The following is a 21,639-nucleotide window of genomic DNA, read 5'->3' as shown; positions in this document are numbered from 1 at the left end:
AGATTCTTCGTGCGTTCAAACGTCCGTACAACAGTATTAGGGCTTTGGAGCCACCAAGGTGGGCGAAATCCGCTCTCCCGCACGTTAAATCCGTCCCTACTAATGGTCTTACCTGTGCCTGTGTATGAATTTAATGCTGGCATCCTTAATAATAATAATGTACGGCTTGGGAAATACACTTCTCTAGTCTCTTCATTCTCTCTCTCTCTCTCTCTCTCTCTCTCTCTCTCTCTCTCTCTCTCTCTCTCTCTCTCTCTCGCCGAGAGAGAATTTCAAGGAAGCAACTGTCACGCATATTCGTAAGACTCGAGTACAGTAGGGCTATAAGCTATGGTCATTTTAAGAAGCTTAATTTAGAATTTCACCTCTATTCATACATTACCTCTGTTGTGCAGAAAATTAAGTGATACATCTCGAGGAAAAATCTCAAAGTCCATTAAATAAAATTTTAAAAATTAAATTAAATTAAACGAAAAATGTGTATATATATAATATCTAACAGTGACAATGAATACAATTTTTATAATCTGACAATTGAGAGAATCAAGAATATTAATTAAACCTCTATAGATTCGAAATAATCCATAAAGTTATTTTAAAAAGTATTATATTTACAGTATTATATTTATAGAACGGGCAATTTATCCGTTCTTTCTCAACGTACATTTTATTATGTCCAAAATCATTTTATCAAAAAATTTCCAGCATTCTCAATATAACTAACGTACACTCATCGTGTATATTAAAAAAAAAAGTATATTAGAGTATATTAAAAAGTGTATTAAAAAAAAAAGTATATTAAAAAAAAAAAAGAAACAGAAATAATGAGAGACTAATTAATATCTATCAAATTTCAATTTTATTTAAAAAAAAAAATTCTCTTTACATTTACAAAATTACCAAAAATCTTGCCCGAAATAATCTTACTCCGAGTAAAGTTTTATCCGCCGAAAGTATCCCCTCCCCGCGCGCGCGCGCGCGCGCGCGCGCGAGACCAGACCAAGATCTCCGTCCGTCCTCCCTCTTAATCCAGCTCTCGTAGCTTCCAGACCACGCCGGACAGATTACACGACGTTTTAATCGCAACTCTCCGCTGTCTCTTCCCCAGGTTACATGAACGCGAGCAGCCCGCGGGTTGGCTACTACGCGTGCACCCTGAGTTCCTTGTGCGGCGCGGCGCTCCTCTTTCTGGTCGGCTGGGGCCGGCAGCCGGCGTCGCCGGTTCTGCCGGGTCCGCGTCTCTCGAGCCTCGGCATCGTGCCGCCGCCGCCGCCGTGCGCGTGCCCGCCGCCGCCGCGGCCCCGGCTGCCCAAGTCGCAGTCCTTACACCTGCACGTGCCGCTCGACGTCGAGGACGTCGGGCACCCGCGCGGCGATCGCGAGTTCGTCGAGCGGGTGCACGACCCGGTCATCGACCACTACTGCCACCCGCAGTTCCACGCGCCCCTCAGGCCCAGCAAGAGCGTGCCGGAGGGCCTCAGCCATCAGGACCCGTACCGGACCCACCGGCCGCGTCGCCACCGTGACATCACCGTCATCGAGCAGATCACCACCAGCGTGTAAGATCGGCGGATCTCGCTCTCGGCGAGGATCTTGCTCTCGCGGAGCGGCGTGGTATCGAAGCGTCGCTAGGCTAATGGGAACCAGCAAGTTCGGCATTTCTTTCGTTTCCAGGATTTTATCCTCTCGCGTCCGTATCCGTGACGAGGCGCGTCGCGCTGTCGAGACGCGATTCGCGTCATAGTTTAGGTTGATTTCAGACTCGGAAGCTCTTGTAAAAGCTTCTATCCTTTTGTCTTCCTTCCTCGCTTCTTTGAGAATCGTGGGAGGGGGGGGAGAGGAGAGGGGGGGGGGGTGAAGAGTATCCCGTTTCTTTTTATAATTTACGCTGTAGCGCATTTTGTTACACGGTACGCTATCCGCTCCGGCTTACCTTCCCTCTTATTCTCCGCGTCTGTCGCGTAAGTATAATTCGCCGGAGAATTTAGGATGTCTCTTGAGGAAGGTCTTTGGGGACCATTAGCGTAAAAGCCGGCGCGGCGCGCAGTCGCAGGCATAAGGCGGAAAGTAAAATAGTGGGCCATGAAAAAGGAAATAATTGCGCGCGTCGTACGCGGCCACGGCTTGGACGTAATCGTAAATCAAGGGAAAATGACAGTTATAGCAACACAGTTTGGAAACATCCCCACGTTTTCTTTCTACTAGTGGAATCTAATAAGCGATCGACTACCAAATTCATGAAATTAGCTAATCCGAATATCGAATAGATCAAATTGAATGTTATCTCGCGCGTATTAGGAAAGTATTTATCCGTTGTAGTAAAGTGTGTTGATGCGCTTGTTTCAAGTATTACTGCCGGAGAAACGACTGCTGATTAAACGTACAACGTTCAACGACGAATATGGCGAGAACGGAGAGAGTCACGATTTCCAGGTGTGTGACCAAAAGTTTCCGAAGAATTTCGACGCGTTTGAAATTATTTTTATTTTCTTTAAAAACGAAAATGTGAGAAAGATGCACGATTATAACGGAGAAAACTTGTCAAATAGCTTCGTTTAAGGTTCCTTTACAATTTTTTTTCATGCTTGAAAAAAATGCTTACACAACAAATTTAAATGTGTAACTAGCAAACATTGATTTTGAAATATGAATACTGACAATTAATTTTTAATTTTTATCATAAAAATCAAACGCTCTCCGATTTCCTTTTTGTTCATAAAATTAGGCTGCTTACCAAAGAATAACGCATAAAATGTTACGCTAAATTATAAAATAAGATTTAAAAGTATACATAGATGAATGTACGATTAGTTACGTGGCAAGCATGATTCACAAACACATTTTTTTCTTTATCTCCTTATTATCTTTCTGTTCGATTCTTCTTTATTTCGTGCGCGTGGAATAGCTTCGAAATGTATTATCATCGAATGAGAATCATCTTCCGGAACTTTAAGCTTCCTCGCGCTATTTGCATTTCGAATGAAGTGAATGTTGTTGAATCGAATTTCGTTCAAAATTCGTATCCGTTGACGTTCCGCTTCAGCGTTGACCGTTCGATCAGCTGACACGAAATGTTAATCGCTTGCGCGATTAACAGACCGATATCTTCCCCGTCGTATAGAATTTCATGCATGGTGGTAACATTTATGCATGCACACAGATAAATTGTAAGTCAGATCGGAACGGGTCGTTTCTCGATAGACGAAGATATATGTATAGCGCACGGAGCTGGCCTCCGGAAAAAAACGTCGCCATAGGTATCGTTAAGTATTAATAGATATAAAACGTGTATCGCGAACGTTTCGAGGAAGTCAAAACGATTTCGCGGTCAAAAGGAAGGAATCTTCGCGAGCGCTAGGTAGATAAATTAGAACGAATTGACGGACGGAAGTTGTAAATTATTCATTTCGGTTCGATTAAACCGTGTTATCTTTGCGACTGTGAAATTCTTTCGTATATATATATATATATATATATAGATCCCTGTTCACGCAATTCTGTCGTTTTTATTAAGTCGGGATTAAGATAACGTCGAACAGCCGTTTCTGTTCCGCGTATCCGATTCGTATATTCAACGGCGTTATCGCCACATCGGCTCGTTATTGTCACGAAGCGTCGGCTCTATTCCTATCAGCGTGTAAGACTAATTATAATCCCGAGTCACTTTACGATAACATAATTAGTACCTGAATATTAGACCTAGTGCTCTAGGTATCTAACGAAGTGAGTGACGATGTAGACGGTAACTTAATTATTCCTACTTTCTCATATGACGTACCTTGCTATATGTCGAAATTAATTATTACGCACGACACGAAACAATCGTACCGCGCGATCTCCTCGCGCAGTCGAAATTGATTGCTCGATGAAAAAAAAAAAAAAAAAAAAACGTAGAAAGTATCAAAAAGTGTTTGCCGACTGTAAGAAAGTAGTAACGTAGATATTACATAGGGACTTGTAGTTGAATTTGTCATAGTCTGAGCAGTGTTATTACGCGTAAGAAATTCTACAGAAAATAGAATTTCCTATATAAGTATATGTGTATATATATATATATATATATATATATATAGGAAGATATATATATATATATATATACACATATACACGATGAAATTCAATTAAATTAATACGCACCGCCGTATTGATTCAATCACTGGAAAGTGGAACAATCTCCGAATCACGAAACGAACGATTCTCGATTCATGTGACGTCTCGTTTGGAAAATATCAGAGTCAATCAGAGCGTATCCTCCTCGGCTTACATTTCCTTCCCGATTTACACATTTTTATTCCCGGCCCGTATGTGGATCACGATTTTTTTTTCTTTCGAGTTGACTAAGTGATACAAATTAGAAAGTTTAAAGCTGTTGGAGAGCACGTTGGGGTGCACGATATACGGGGCCAAAGTTGGCTTCCCCAGCCACAATTTATATCGTTTAATGATCGAATAATTGAAGGGCCAAGTCTTTCATTATTTCCATCTAAATAGCTGTACTTTTTCCGTGTAAGATTGTATTATATTACTGTATATCTGTCCTCTTAAAATTAACACAAAGACATTCATCACGATATGGACGTCTCTCTTTATACAGACGTCCCATAGTTCGTCTCACGATAGAATTTGACACGTGTTGCCCCTGCAAAGTAAAATCGTTTTTATCACATGTAATTTATCGAGGTGTGTTAGGCGGCGAATTTGTTAGATCGTAAAAATTGTAGTTTATAATGTTACAGAGTATCTCTTAGTCGCGTTGAGCAAGATATCTGATTTCTTTGAATCAATATATATAAGAATCAACGTAAGCGTTACCAATCTTAACGTTCGTTACAAAGATCTTTTTTAATAAAAAAAAAAAAAAAAAAGTATATATGTATACACATTAACTTTTGATGTGATGAATTGTTTGTATACTGCCAATTTTTATAGGATATAATCGAGTCTCGATTTTCGATGATTGATGTACGCAATGGAGAAATCGCATGGGGTAAATTTGCAAATTCACCGACGATGCGTCTTCGTGTTTTGACATTTATAAACGATAGGACATTTTTCCCTGAACTAGTCTCGCAATCATTAAATCGAGATTGTTAACGAATTTACACGGTAGATAAATAGTTCTCCTTGGAATATAAACAATTTTGGTAGAGACTATGGGACTCGCTTACGTCGCCATATCGCGATACTTCGCTATATATATATATATATATATATATATATATATATATATATATATATATATATATATCTAATATATTTATTATGAGAGATTCAAAAGTTTTAAGAATTATTTATAGTTTTTGCTTTTTATATCAATTTGATCGTTTATCAATATTTTTAATATAATTTTTTATCTTTTTATTTTCACTGCAGTTGTGAAACGTTTCGTTTAATAATAAATTTTATAAAAGTAGAGAAAAATATCACAACAGAGGAAATAATTTAATAGCTTTTCGTATTTTTACGCATATAAACATGCGTTTTTTAATTAAAGAAGAGATGCATAAAAAGTTAAAAGGAAACAAAAGAGTAAATATAAAAGTGATGCATTTTCATGAATTTATTGCTGTCGAAATTAATGAAACCATTACGGCATTAATACTGGTAATAATAAATTCACAAATTATGAATATCATTAATAATTATCTTTATGTCTATCACGGTACATTTTGTACGATACATTTTACTCATGTAATATATTATACAAGACATACATGCTTTTTCATATCATTAAATCCTATTAAAACTCAATAGTAGATATTTTTACTTTATTTTATTTATGAATTGCCGTTTCTATTATAATTATAATTATAATTTTGTAAATTATCATTTTCGGAATGATTTTCGAAAATTAATCATGTGTGTCTAGAACATAGGTGCACGAAGGGTCGAATGTGCCTGAGAATGATGATTTTATATATGGCGTTTGAAATTTTTTTAAACTTTACATCCGAATTGCTTTGAGAAAGATTTGTAGCGAGTTTTTCTAGCTAGATCAAAATCCGAGCTTGGAGGTAATTGCACAATCACGTTGCGTTTACGATGAGACTATCTTAATCCGAAATATCACGAAATCGTAATCCAAAATGTTCTCTGAGGAACCTGCGGTAATTACAATTAATGTATAACAGCTTTGTCGTCAATCGATTCCTAGAAAAATCGCGTAACTCGCGTTGCCTTGTAAATATACCTAGGCAAGGTTCCCCTATTACAACACGTTGAGCATTTTGTAAAGTTTTATAAATAGTTCTACGTAGTTTGAACAGCTGGACCAATAAAGTATATATATCCGATACGTTACTTCTATATATACATTTTTGTCACCCTATTTAGTCGTAACATTTGTCTCTCATTCAAGTTCACAATTATCACAGATAAGATACTGTAACGATCATTAATCGAAACGCAATTTCGTTTTTTACATGTACGTAATAAATATTTAATTTTTAATAACTTAGGTGATATTATTATTAATGATATGTTTCGATTGTTATTCTTTAAGATATTGAGTTTATCTCTGCGTACGTTTCTTCATGTTTCTATATATTTGATCTGATTCATGAAGATTATCAAAGATGCCTTTACCCTTCACTACGTGAATAATATGTTACACACGCAAAATCGCTGCAAATGAACATGAAAATACACCATGTAATTTAAATAATCCATTATTTATTTAAATTATAAGTATATTTATTCCATCACAAGAATTATGTTATACTGTGCGATATTTGACATTATCGCAATAGAGATACTTTCCTCCTTCCGAAAGCCATACATGACAACATGGTATGCACATAAGAAGAAACTAAATACACAAGTAAAATCGTTTGAGAATACTCACACAGAGGAATAAGATGAGATCCTTTAATAACTAATAATATTTTTAATTTTTAATAACTAATATTACCAATTTTTTAATGCTATATTATCATACAAATATGCTGCCCAATTCGCGGAATTCGCGAAGATAGATACTTAAAGTGACGGTAGAGCCCGAATTTGTCCCGTGTAGTATCACGGAAAAATTCAGCTCTAAGTGCTGGCGAGTGGAATTCTGCATGTTTTTTTCCGTATACACGTTCGTTGTATTTCAGATGAAAAGAGATAATATACAATATTAAGTAATATCGGAGTTATCACATCGACCCTAAAGAAATTATTAATTATAACTAAAAGCTAGCACAATTCTTTTTCTTTTTTCTTTTACGTTCGAGACGTTAGAGTTTGCAGGCACGTACTTTCATAGTACCGAATACAATTATGATGATCAACGGATGTTCACATAAAAAATTTATAGACGTTCAAAAACGGACAAATATCTGCGACCTCTGTATCTAATTGCGAGTGGACCCTTGTTTTGGGGTTGTACTTGTTGCTACGTAACAATATTAATCTGACTCGTTAATGTTCTTGCGTAACAATGTAATATCTTAAATTTGCTTGTTATTACAATTACATTTAAATACATTCACAAATGTGGCTTCACGACGAACCTCCGTTACTTGTCGCCGATCAATAAATTTACAATAAAGTAACACGCTCGTCCCTCGCAAATTTCTATCACTGCGAGAGAAGAATCTTCCCGATCACAGGAGACAAGTAAGTTTCGCGCAGAACTTTCGCTGCCCTTGAATTATTAATACTATCCTTCCCATGTTTATACATATTGTTGGCATTTTTATAAGTATAAATAAGAAAATAGCTGATGTTTTGTTTCTTTAAGATAACAAATTGAAATCTTGGAAATTGCACAAAATATTAAAACCTTAATTTAATTCAATTTACTTGATAATCAGGGCTCATAAGCAATTACCAAATCACTTATGTACAAATAATTGAAAAATTCGCGTGCGTATTTAATACCGCGAAAAATTTTACAATAAATCAAGTCAATTTGCGATGATAAAATGTTCCTTTCTCGATTTAACAAAATTTGAGGAAATCATGTGCGTGCATGTGTGCGTACTTATTACACAGTATGCTAAATGGCTAATAAAATAATACAACTTGTACATAAAAAATTAAGTATCAATTGTAATTGTGATGTAAACGATTGTGTGCTCTATATCATAACTACTTATAACTAATATATAATTACTTATATAATTGAAAATTCAATAAATCTAAAAATTATAAATACTCTTGAAATTAATTTAAAACATTATTTGATTACAAGCCCTGATTATACGTTGACAGTCTCAAATATAGAAAAGAGCCCTTAATCTTTAATCTAGTACATAAATGTAACTCAGTTGAACCTACACTACATATCTGAGTATTATTTTTTGAATATAAATAATAAATATTAATAGAGAGGAATTGAAATCGGTATCATTACGCTGAGTTCACATTCTGATGCTACAAACATGATATTGATCCCTATGTGTTGTCCGTGACAGTGTAAATGTATGCGACAATCGACGTAAGAGTCTTTCCCAAATGTTAGGAACTCCAGGCATTATTCATAGATAATTTAAAGTACTCTAAACTAGACGGACCGCATACAAGTATACGTTCCGCCTCGCTGTTTGCTGGGCGTGACTTGGCGCGAGATTATGATCTCTTGGTATCTATGGTACAAAAAATTGAATTCTCATCGAAATTATACCCGTTTCATTCCTTGTTTAAATAAGACAATCGCAAAATTTGTAATATTTTGTTACACATGCATAAGTGTGTTTGCTGCGTCTGTGTGTGTGTGTGTGTGTGTGTGTGTGTGTGTGTGTGTGTGCATATATACACACACATATTATACACACACATACATGTAACGCACTATTATGTTCGTATCATACATAACATGGCGTTTGTACATTGTGCAAATAATCGAACACTTACGTTGAACTGTTGTACAGGGCATACCAATGTAGAATTAAGATATGCGAAAAGTATATAAGAACACTCGCTATTATCGTATCTCTCTTCTTTCCTTCTGTCCTCGCGTCACGGCGAGCGAGTATAACGAAATTGTTCTATTCGACATTTAATTCAATAGGCTTTCGCTGCTAGGCCGTGGTTTAGTAACCAGACTATGTAAGGCTCGTATTCCGCTCTCCGTTAGATCCGGAGGCCCGAACAGAAAATCCCGCCGGGCGCTCGGATTCGACAGCAGGTCCCGCATGCTCTCGGTCGTAAGCACCCAAGAGTGTAATGAGGTTTGCGTTAAGTTTACTTTCCTAGCCAGTGTCCCGGTAATGTGAACGTCGTCGATCCAGAAGTACGGCTCCTTCTGGGCTTCACGATACAATATAAATACACTATCGGGAGAGTATAGGATCGCCCATCCGGCACAATACGCGGGATAAAGTCTACCGGGATACTCCTGAGGAGAGACGCGCCACTTTGAGCGCCAGGATCTCTTCACTGCGGAAGCCGACAGAAGATCACAGAGAATCAGACGTCTTGCACCCCACGGCGAGAGGCCACGCGTCAGAAAGTCCAGCATGGCCGGTAAATGAACAAAAACGTCATCGTCTAATTTAAGAATATATTTGGCACCTGAAACACGAAAACAACATCAAAGTTTAATATCCATAATTATACTATTATGTAACATTAATAAAGAAGAATTTGAAAAAGAAGATTGAAGATTAGAAAAACAGAAATGAGGATCTGCCTAAAAAAATCATACATTTTTTTCCTCAAAAATGCAAATAATGCACGATCGAGTCAATATATAACTCTAATTATTATTATAAAATTGTTCTGAGATTTGTTCTGAGAATATAAAAAAATAAAAAAAAGATCACTATTTAAAAATAAATAAAACGATCGATGGGTGTCGAGGTTATCGATCTTTTCTTACTTGGACAATAATAAGTAGCCCACTTTAATCCCATAACGTGCTTGTAGGTCATGTTTCTGTAGGCATCAAGAAAGTTTCCCTGTATTAAGTCTTGGTACTTCCTGTTCTCCTCCTCGAGCCTGGATTGATACTTCTCCGAGTATCCCACGAGAAACAATAAAGTCACGTCTGGCGCTTGTTGACCCCAGGTCTCCCGCACGACGTGCCTCTTCGGGAAATTTCCCGGCGCCGAATGAACCAGCATTAGCAGCAACGGCTGCGTACGGTTGCAGGGATTGTGGTTCATGATAAACCTGAAGTCCGTGATGTTGATCAGTGTGGATTTATCATCGGACGGAAGTTCGTTTATCGAGTAGGGCTGCGTCGAGGGTGTGACGTTTCCGGGAAATATAAGGACATATCCTGGCGCGGCCACACTGCCGCTGGAGTACGGGATCGGCGATCCTGAACCATCGATGTGAATCCAAAACGAGAAGCATCCAGTTAGTGCCAAAACGACCACGAAGATGAGGGTGCATGGCGACGTACCGGAGGCATGTAGCCGCCGCTTATCCAGCATACTAATAAGCCCCTTTCATCATATACATCGGATTCTGCCTGAAAAAAACGCAAACAATAACATTTCCGAGATTAGCTGGATCTGTCCTCACATTTGCAGATTGTTGTTATTTGTTATCCCGCGCGTTTCGCATTTCCAGCGTATGTTTTTTTTTTCTCATCGCGCGGATCGTATTTTATGTAAATGAAAATTTATTTTTAAAAGAACAATTACGCAATTTCTCGTAAAAACGTGTAAAAAAAAAAACAAAAAACAAAAATAAATATAAATACGTTTGTTATACATTTTTAATTGTACCTTTGCATATTTTCGTTTTATTTATGACTTCAGCTGTGTGTGGAACAACATAGAAAATGCCGGGCGCTTCTGGAAGCGTTAATCCGGAAATTGTTTTCCAACGCATGTTGGCACAGGGGGGGGGGGGAATATGTGCATCAATTTCCCGCGCACGTTCAAGGAGAGTGAGTTCTAAAAGTTTCATAAACAATAATAATTTCGCAGGCTCGTAGCCCGCGAGCGAAGTTAAAAAGTTATTAAGTGATGCGGTCTTCGAGAAGTTTCCCACGCGAATCAATGTAGACCGATCGCGCACGAGGCATAACATATGACTAGCTATCGACACTGATAAACTCCCTCGCTGAGGGCAATTCCAATACTTGATTCTGTGATTCATTCGGACATTATTTCAACCTATATTAATCGATAAGCATCGTTTTATAGCCGATAAGCGCTCACAAAGTGCCTATTACAAAATGTGTAAACTCGATACTCGAGTTAAAGTACATATAATCTACCAATTATACTCTTTACGATAGATATGACTTTCAGAAGCACTTTAAATCGATAACGATCGACAAACATAAATCGAGAAAAAATTACCTTTGAGAAAAAAAAAATGGCACCGTTGAAAACAACGAGGTATTTCGTTAAATTATTATTACGAGTCGAATAACAATCAAACTGTTTATGAAAACTATAGCACCTACGCATATAACGTCTGTGTATATAGAAATGCTTTAGCTGATGTAATGTAATTTAGCTGATGTACTTGACAATAGTGTGTTACGTGACAATTTGTAATAAGCTCGAAATTGCAATTAGATTACAGGAGCGCGCAATTTAACATATATTCGGTATGTCCGATGAAGAAAAAAAAATACTTACGGTGACAAAGTCGGAAATTTATGGAGGTGCTATTTATCTGTTTCTTCAAAATTAAGACGGATTAAGACGGACGGTAACTGGTATAATCAGAAGTTTCAATTTGTTCGGCGAAACTACCTATAACAAAAGGCACACACCTCAAAGTACATGTACGGCCTGCTCGCGCAAGTTAAATTGTAAAACCAATTTTTGCTCCGGAAAACCGCGGGCGCGCGAACTCCTGCAATAATATTCGTATAAATTGCAAAAAAGTAACTCTGGAAGGAAAATCGATGAAAGTTTTCCTTTTAACAAGCCGGCGCGCGATGCAACAATGGTATGCCATTCGGTAGAGAGAAACCGACCTCACGAGAGAAACCAATTCCAAAGTGCAAACAGACGACGAAGTGTTATGGCCTTTCTGTTGGTTCTTGCAATCCGCCCAATATATAGATGCAGACAGTAACGATATGCCGCTCAATTTACCACCAGGCATTATATCCCCGTATATTCGATAACATCGAACATTATTGCCGGGGGAATCCGCGTTATATTCTATCCAGAAATTTAAAACAGCAACGTGCCTGATGTCGCATGTCACATTCATCATTTACATCGCACCGATTGCCACTACACGATTGCGACAATTTTTCCGACATTAAATCACGCGAGGCACGCGCACCTATTTTTACATATCACCCTCGGTCATCTCTCGGTCATCTCTGGATTATCTTATTTCGGGAAATACACCTCGTCTCTAGTCGACTCATCGTTGGATTCAACAGGAGCGAGATGATTATTAAGGATATTTCTTTTTTTTTTTTTTTTTTTTTTTTTTATAACAACTTGATGACAAAGACGCAGCGCGAGTTGTGACGAGGCGTGACGTGCCCCGTATACCGCAACTGTAATCTCGAGGCAACTTGTGCTATATATTTTTCAGCCGTACGTCAAGGGCGCGGAAGCAGAAGTTCATGAACGAATAGCGACGGCCGGTTAACACGTAATATGAATTTGTTATTTCGCATCCGCCGTAAGTAGCGTAAGTAGAACTGGTGTCTATTAGAACGGCGGTATGTCATTAAGACTAAAAAGCCGTTCGATCGATTTGTTGTTTGACTTTAGTCAAGGCCGGCCCGCGCCCGGTATGTCAATCCAAGACTCCGATAAACATCATTTGTAAATGAATTTTTCAATTTCTAATGGCGAAACAGAGCTCTAGTGCCTACCTTTCGTGTGTACGCGTGTACTCGTATGCTGCGTGCGTGTGTGTGTGTGTGTACGTGTGTACGTGTGTACGTTCCATTATCTCTTACGTAGACATAGTTCTATATCGGATGAGGATTAAGCCTCAGAGCCAATAGACTGAGAACAGTTTGAAGTATCTATTTCTGGCTCGTTCTCCATCTTTTCACGTGTGAGAGAAGTGAGAGCGAAATACGAATATCGAGAAACGCGCGTGGAATGCTAATGTCCGAGGGGGGAGGGGGGGGGGAGAAACGTCGATTGGTTTGACATATCGGTCGATATATCGCGCGGTTACACTTTCTTGAGGAGATCTCCTCGACAGCCTGTGTAAACTGCGAGCGAGAGAAACCTCGAGTGTTTAATCGAGAGATAATCCACTTCGCACGGCTCCAGTGTAATGCCGCTATAACCGATGAGATGCACGCCGTGTAATATCAGAGATAGAACATCTCGCTCTTCGGGAAACACGCTCGGCCACTTGCATTTTTTTTATTAATTATCTTCTTGTTGCGCAACTCGGACGGACGGACGGCGCGTTGATCCTCGTTCGAAATAATCAGGAAATAAAAAGGCTCGATATCAACTTTCTCTCAGCGAGGAAAGATATATATATATAGGGCGTTCCCCATTTTCACTACCGCATTTTCTTCTATAGAAATATATTCCTGAGGTAATTTAAAGTCAAGAATCGTTGTACGAAAATGTCTGAGGCTGTAATACTTTTCGAATTGTGATCGAATTAAAATTCACCAATTGTAGCTGTTCAACTTCGCACGCGTAATACATAACAGCGATAAAGGTGGGAAAAGGGGGCACATTTGAAATTTGGAATTTACATTACTGTTACAAAACGTGAAACTAGCAATGATCAAATGTAATCGTAATTATTCGCCTTCATCATTGTACCTAAGCGCGAGAATATTAGCTACTATAATCAACTTTAATTGCCTATAATTTAAAAACTATTATAGCCTTGATATTTTTGTATTACAAGTTTTTTTTCTCCATATTATCTCAAGAAGGTAATATGATTAAGAGGTAATAAAACGATAGTAGCAAATCATCCTGTATGTACGCTCGTGGAAAAATAAATTTGGATATCGTCGCGAATTCTGTCGTTACGCCTACCTGAGAAAATTGATAACACATAGAATAACAATCGGAGCGAGATAAATGTTCCGGCGAATTCATCTTATCGTTATCCGATATACTCAATTAATCTGAGGCAATCATCCTCTGTGTGTGTGTGTGTGTGTGTGTGTGTGTGTGTGTGTGTGTGTGTGTGTGTGTGTGTGTGTGTGTGTGTGTGTGGTGAGCGTTTCTTATAAAGTACCGCGAACAATACTCGTCATTCGAGAGTCGATCTATATAGGAATATCGCGATTATGATTAACCGCGATTGCGGTTGTAACCCCCCAGGAATGACTTCATCTTAGTCTCTTGACCTCATTCACAAATTAGACGGCTTTTAGACGATTAGGTCAGAAATACGAGGTAACCCGTGTACGCGATCAGTTCTCCAATATCCGTACAGAACAAGATTGTAATTTCACTGCAACCAGATTGGTACAACCGTGTCAACGCCTGACTTCGTTATCAATAATGTTATCATCAACGCCTCGTCGTTGTTACGTGCCGTACGTATCGTAATTGGAGCACGGATTAGTTTTCGTAGGCCTGAGGCTTAATCAGGAAACTGATTGAACGCGCGGCGCTACGTCCCAATTCCAGACGAAATTTTACAGTGATACAAGCCATTCACGTCAGCGGGGCAAACGGAATGCTGCGTACACAAGGGTTGATTGCCTCTGATCTCTGAATCATCGGTTCCCAGATAGGCGTTATCGATCCCTCTTCATCAAGCACTGACACATTATATTAGGCCAATAATACCCTGAAAATCGAATTGAGCTTTTCTGAGATCTTAACCACGTTAAGTTTTAGCCGAGACATAATGCGACACAAGCCCAGGATTTTGAGAAAATTATTTTGTAAATATTTAAAAAAATTTTCTTTCCGCGAAGCACTCTTTTTTATTTCATAAATAACATACGAATCTTTAGCCATGTAAACTGAAAAGTTATTAATCAACTAATATTCTACTAATTATATTCTTATCAGATAATGTTTATATTTTCTTTTTTTATTAGCATTACTTTATCTTTATTACGTGCTTCTGCAGAATTTAAAGTCAATAATAACGCTTTATCACTCAAGTGATTAACTGTCCGAGAGAGAGAGAGAAAGAGAGAGAGAGAGAGGGAGGAATGAATCTTAAGACATTGAAATTATTATTAAGGATTAAAAATCAAAATATTTTGCGATCTAGATGATACTTCGATAAGTTACAGATTTATACAAGAGATTTTTTTCCCTTTTCTTCATCGTTTTGTTATCTTTTGCATATTTACACTACAAAATTTATTTATCTTCATTTCACACATTGTGCCCTCGCGTTGAATAAAATATTCACGAAGAATAGAGAGTACAGGGAGTATGGGGAAGCATTTGCGTGTGTAAATCGTGCGTAAGAATGAAAGAGAATTCACATACGATCAGCCATACGGCATCCCTTAAACACACGTCGTTAAATTGCCGGCCATCAAAAGCAGCGCTAGATCGGTCAAGAAAAATTGTGCCACATTGACCCACGCACGCGCGAGGAAAAAAAGAAATCACACATGTCCAACTACTACGACGACGACGACGACGACGACGACGACGTCGACGACGGGGAGTTTGTCATACTTGAACGTCTGAAACTAGGTGATGACGCACACCCTTCATCTCTTAGACCCAACACGTCGCCAAACAGCCTGGCATCAGAACGGCGCTTACCAGGAGCGGCTTAAGAAGGAAGAAAGTACATCCGAAAATGGCTCTTCATACTTTATTTTATTTATTTTTTTTTTTCCGTAAAAGTAATAATTTCAACTTGTTTCGCGATGTGAAAACATCCGAGGCCGAGGTTTTTCTATTTTTAAGAAGAAGAAGAAGAACGTGAATTTGAACACTTTGAATTTTCCATTTTGGAAATTATTTTGAGACACTGCCTAGGAGTTTTCCACTTTGAAAATGATTTAATTACCCCTTTTTTTGGTCAAAGAGAAAATTTGTGAGTAAAAGAAAATTTACGATTTATGTCATTTTGTTTTGAATACAAACTTTTGGCTGGAGAGCTTTACAAAGTAAACTTTAAAAATATTTTTTTAAAAATTAAAAGAATTTTCTTGCAATCGACTGGAAGCCTGAACGTTAAATTTCATTAGTTTCTATGTAAATACGTCCTTGGCCGTGCCATAAATAAAGAAGGCTTCGATGAAACGTTTATGCGGCATATAAGAACGAGACGTAAACTGACAAAACGTACTTATAACTGCAATTTAAGGTAATAACGAAGGGAAAATTCACAAATCGAACTTTTTTAGAGCGATACATATATCGATAATCTGCTTGATTAATATTTGTCCCTTTTCTAATTAATGAGCGAATGCAAAGTCCAGTATATTATAGAGGGAGGATATCAAATGTGATACAATTACGTAATGTGATAAGGGGACGATTCTGCTCAACGAGTTGAAATAATAGAATAAATTTTTTACCACATCATTTGGATCTACCCTAATAAAACACAATTTATACCATGTATTTTGAGCAACCCTGATGTAATACATTTTTTATGACATATCCAGACCCACCCTCTGTGTATGTAATATTCTTCTCGCTTGTTACAAAGTAATCATGAATCATTATCAGGAAATAACAAGTCATTATCCTTCTCTCTTTAAATCCAAAATTACATATCGCTAATCGTTCTGAACTCTTGGACTCGGTTTATTAGCTGAAAGAACGACAGGGTGTATTAATCAGGGGAGGATAATTATCCTCGTACATCAGAATACCTAACAATTTATCCTGACCCTCCTTAAAATGAAAACCCCAATGTCACGCAAGCACACTCTTTCGCCAATATTTCATTTCGTGTTACAAAAAGGCTTTTAGCATCTACGGCAAGGCGCGGATGGCGTGGTGTCGGTCCCATTAAAGGTCGGCCTGACCGTAAAATTAAGGGCCAGTTTTACCGTCTCGCGATAAATCAAATTGGGAGATCAAATTTACGAATTGCAAAACTAGTCAAAGTGACTACTATCTCTAACGTAAATAAGTCGTGAAAGTTGTGAAGGATCGGGTAATATCGTTATTGTCGCGTGCACGTTGAAGAATACTCGTCCAATTATGTTAATTGTAAATAATAAAAACCGGGCCTGAAATTTTTGCACGGCGATCTCTCCGTAAAATTAAATTCTCGAAAAGTTTAGAACAAAAATTCCTCGGTTGCGAGCATGATTTATTCATAGTGCCCCAAAGTTTCTAACGCCTCGCGTAAACTTCGCACGAAGCGAACTCTCCCTCCAATATACACGATAAAAGAAATCGAATCGAAACACGCGTCGGCTTTTCCCCGCGTTCCACGCAAGAACATTCGTAGCGAGTGTGTCGAAATTGCTCGCGCGTTATAAAATTCATCTGCCTAACATATGGCTCGCGATATCGAGTATATCTCTCTTCACCTTGTCCCGTTCTCTCCCTTTGTATCAGCTGCTTGACGTATCGCGACAATTAGAGTCGCATTACGCGATAATGAGCTCGAAACGATTATTCGAACGATTAGTCTTCGAGTCTTCCTTTTTTATCGATCTTTTCGTTTCCCGTGTCATCGAAATAACTTCGGGATGCAAGTTACACAGAAAAAAATTAGTCTTAAATCTAAAGGCAGATATTCTCACATATTGATAAGAATATATAATCTTTTTAAAAATTTTAATCTCGATTGGATTGAAATCAAAGCAAATATTCTCATATATATCGCAAAAATTTTATAATCTTTTTAAAAATTTTAATCTCGATTTGATTGAAATCAAAGCAAATATTCTCATATATCGCAAAAATTTTATAATCTTTTTAAAAATTTTAATCTCGATTTGATTGAAATCAAGGCAAATATTCTCATATACTGCAACAATTTTATAATCTTTTTAAAAATTTTAATCTTGATTTAATTGAATTTGATACATTGCTTTTGTTCAACTCAAGACTAAAAATCTTCTATATGAAGATTGTAATATTCTTACTTATATTTTTCTTGATTTAAGACTAATTTTCTTTTTTGTCTGTTGAATCTAGAAATATTAAACAAATATTAAAATATTAAATATTAAATATTAAAATATTAACTTGTTATCAGTCAAACAACATTCTGAAGGAAAGGAAACTTTATTATCGTGCCGTTTGAACTAAAACACGTGCCTTATCAAAATGAGGTAACTTTATGTCGCAAAGAAATAAGAGAAATCCTATTTACGAAATATCGCAGCCTTGAAAAACGTACGTCGTGTAAAAATCAACACGCAGCTCAAAAAGCGGCGAAAAGATAAAATGAAATATACATAAAACAGATATTAGAATAATCTTAATCATTACTGTAACATTTAGTGTTTATTTTATATTTCATCTAACCAAGAAATAATTATTGTGTATGACAATTTTTATATTCTGAGATATGCCTTTTTCTATTTATTCGTGAAAGACGGAAGTTTTTTTGCGGAAAAATCGAGGTCAAATTCGTTATAAGGTGCCCCCCCGCTCGTGAGCCAGCATCCGCGCGTCCAAGACACTGTGTACATAAAATAAAGTGTTCCCCTGTGTTGTTTACTTGCGTTGCGACATCAAGCGAAAAGGGCTGGGACGGTGCCGTAACTAGATAACCCGGGCACCCCGTCCGGTGTGAACGCGCGATTCTTGGTCAAACAAACTCGGGAGATCCCTGCGTGCACGATATTATTGATTTTCGCGTCTCATCCGCGATAATTGGTTTCCTTCGCAACTATCTTGCACCTAATTTGCGTCCAATTGCGCAAGCCGGACGACACACATTCCGTTTCCTCATCGGAGCACAAAGCCCCGCGTTTTCTTGTCTAATTAGTGCGCCGATACGTGGACGACCGCTGCTAATTATATTAACATTTATTCCGATCGCCGATAATATCGCGGCATGACGATTCGGAAATGGAAATTTTCGGGAAACTTCCGCTCGGAGCGGAACACGCGCCCACCGTAGTTGGGATATAAAAATTTTCCAAGGATGAAAACGGGAATATTAAATTTAGACTTACTCGGAAAGGCAAAAAAACTCTTTAACAAGTGGAACAATTAACTCGACTGGATTAGCTCAGTAGCCAAGGTCTCTAGTTACATAATTTACCTGACTTAGTTCTCTTTATTATTCTTATTTAGTTTTCCGTTCCATGCGTTCAATAATTAATAATAATAATAATAATTCCGTCTGTATTAACAAAGCAATAAGAATTGATAGCAAGTTGATTAGAGCAATTGGCATTATTCATTAAAATAATGCCATACTATCGCTTCTCTCCGTGAAACATTGATGGAAATTAATCGAGAAAAGGCGAGAGGAGCACTGTTTACTTCGAAAGTCAAAACTTTTATGGTTGAGGAGACAAGCCATTATACTTTTACCCTCTATCCGCGGAGAGAGGCAATTGCTTCAATCGTCCTCGACTCGTTCCACCTAAAATAGAAGCGCTTCTCGGCTTTTGCTTTCTTTCCGACTTGGACGGCGTTGCACGCGCGGCCTGAAAGTCGCATTCCGAGAAGCGACATCCCGAAAAGTAACGTTCAAACGAGAGGAGAGGTCGCTCTCCGTGAAATGAAATTCCTATGCTCCGAGGAAGAAAAGGAAAAAAAAAAAAAAGAGTGAGAAAGAGAGAAAGAGGGACAGCGTGAGATCGGCGAGAAGACATCGCGAGGACACAGGCGGATTTCTCCGATCCGAAAGCGCGCGGAGTCCCGGCGAGTTGACGTGGACGCGCGAAAATCGCCGGGATTTTCACGGACGCGTCCGGTCGAAACGGGCGGAGAGAGAAGCGGCGTCGAGGAGACGCGGCGACGCCGGACACGAGGATGAGAAAAAGGGTCGGGGAGGGGGGGAGAAGAGCGAGAAAAGAAGAGAAGCCGCCGCCGCCGCCGCCGCCGCCGACGACGACGACGATGACGATGACGGCGACGGCGACGGACGACGAGTACTACTTACAAGTCGCATGTGGTGAGAAACCCCCGGAGCTCACTAACACCCGCTGCGACAGCAGGAACCGCGCCACGCACATCCGTAACCCCCCGGTTCAGCCGCGGCCGAAAAAAAAAACACACGGGGCGAATCGTGTCGGGCGACGCGCGACACGAGCCCGCCGACGGTTTGAGGTTATCTACCGGAGAGGGTGTGAGTCGGAGTGAGAGCGAGTGAGAGGGAGGGGAGGGGAGAAAGCCGTGCGAGCGAGAGAGAGAGAGAGAGAGAAGGAGGGAGGGTGGCGGACGCGCGAGCGGGGAGAGGGGAGGGGAGGGGGAAGGGCAGCGTGTTTCTTGAATCACCTGGTCTCGCGCACACACGTCGACGGCGTAACGCGCCGGAGGGAGTCGCCGCGCGGCTCGCTCGCTCGCTCGCTCGTCCGCTTTCTCCTCCTTCCTCTCTCCTTCTTTCTCGTTGGACGCGCGGATATCTGTACGCGCGGTGATCTGTACGCGAGAGCCGACGCAACGTCTCCCTCGACTGACCGCATGCTCGACCTTAGGCTACTCGGCGTAGTGGGCTTTCTTTTTTTTCCTGGCACCCCGCATCTTCCTTCGTCGCGGCGCGCCTTTCTCCTCGCACGATCGTGTAGGCACTCGAGCGTTAACGCGACCGCGGAACGGCAGGCGGCAGCATATGCGGGGAAAACTTCCTAAAAGCGCCGGAGAATATATCGGCGACGTCAAAGGAGGAGAGATGAAGGGGAAGGGAGAGCGGAGGAGAAGAAACGCGACAAGAAACGCCATCTAAATTCACTATTTTACCTAGTGGAATCTGCGCAAATTCGCGAGATCTCTTCTTTTTATCGTCGATAATATTTTATTCGTCGATAAAATATTCATTAATGTCAAAGAAAAGTCTGAGAAGGCCTGAAAATGCCTGAGAGTAATTATGGGCGATATTATCCTTTCTGTAAACCATCAAATCGAAATGTCACAGTTTCCTTGCACGTTAGCGCCAGCTGAGAACTGAGTATAAACTACGTTGTATTTCACTTTTCTGTACCGTCGGTATACATACCATTTTTGATGCGTATCCCTGCTATATTTATATAAATATTGTGAATGAAAATATGCATTTACAATTAGATATCTACGTAAGATGGTTTTCTTTGCGTATGATAAGTAGACATTGAAATAAAATAATATATAGTTTATCGTAAACATACCAATCTTGAGAATTGTATAATATTATAATAAAAAAATAGAAAAAATGTTTTATATACTTGAAATTTTTGCATATAATTATATTAGTATAAAATTATTATTATTATAGCTATTATCGTCATTATAATTTTATATTTCTTTCATAATTTATAATTGCATTACTTTGGCTTAGTAAGTAAATATATGTTATAATAATTGCACTCTTACAATATTCGAGGATGCTTTCATGTAGAAAAAATATCTTATATTAATTTTCTATAAAAGAAACTCAGACAATATAAAATCAGAACTGGATTTTTAAAATATTAATGTGTATAAAATTGACAATTACTTACTTGAATTTCTTTAATATAATTTTAACCTAATCTTTGAATTTAAAACAATGTTAATGTTATTTAATTTAATATTTATTATAATATATATTGTAAGACGTATAAAAAAATTTTTTTACATTATAAAATCTTCATGTTACATTACATTTTATCATAATAGATGGATTTCACTTAAAATATTAAATGAAAATGATGTAGAATTAAGCACAATATATTAATATATATATATATATATATAT

General features: G+C 38.5%; 2 protein-coding genes across 12 annotated transcripts in view; one reads left to right on the top strand and one right to left on the bottom strand.

Moving 5' to 3' along the window:
- Positions 1 to 9,714, top strand: part of LOC105423376 (uncharacterized) — a 76,514-nt gene extending 66,800 nt beyond the window's left edge. For 4 of the 5 annotated variants that reach the window (XM_089084261.1, XM_089084258.1, XM_089084259.1 and 1 more), the window contains one exon: positions 1,109 to 9,714. In XM_089084261.1, coding sequence (XP_088940387.1) covers positions 1,109 to 1,563 — 455 coding nt within the window. In that variant the 3' untranslated portion in view covers positions 1,564 to 9,714. The remainder of the gene's footprint in view (positions 1 to 1,108) is intronic. The other variant, XR_016141175.1, reaches the window with a different exon arrangement.
- Positions 6,653 to 20,541, bottom strand: LOC105427290 (beta-1,3-galactosyltransferase 5-like). 7 transcript variants are annotated; one of them, XM_089084263.1, is made up of 4 exons: positions 19,870 to 20,541; positions 10,665 to 10,835; positions 9,809 to 10,405; positions 6,653 to 9,501 (listed from the first exon to the last, which is right to left on the bottom strand). In XM_089084263.1, exons 3-4 carry the CDS (start codon positions 10,365 to 10,367, stop codon positions 8,987 to 8,989), a joined length of 1,074 nt encoding a protein of 357 aa, XP_088940389.1. In that variant the 5' UTR covers positions 10,368 to 10,405; positions 10,665 to 10,835; positions 19,870 to 20,541; the 3' UTR covers positions 6,653 to 8,986. The 7 variants fall into 7 exon arrangements, with proteins under 7 accessions (XP_088940389.1, XP_088940390.1, XP_088940391.1 ...); XM_089084264.1 differs by lacking the exon at positions 10,665 to 10,835 and having other exon boundaries at positions 9,809 to 10,401; XM_089084265.1 differs by lacking the exon at positions 10,665 to 10,835 and having other exon boundaries at positions 9,809 to 10,401; positions 20,205 to 20,541.
- Positions 20,542 to 21,639: the final 1,098 nt, after the last annotated feature.

Source organism: Pogonomyrmex barbatus, unplaced genomic scaffold (genome assembly GCF_055798465.1).
Source record: "Pogonomyrmex barbatus isolate J1 unplaced genomic scaffold, ASM5579846v1 scaffold8, whole genome shotgun sequence".
NCBI lineage: Eukaryota > Metazoa > Arthropoda > Insecta > Hymenoptera > Formicidae > Pogonomyrmex > Pogonomyrmex barbatus.
This window is presented reverse-complemented; position numbering and strand designations above follow the sequence as displayed.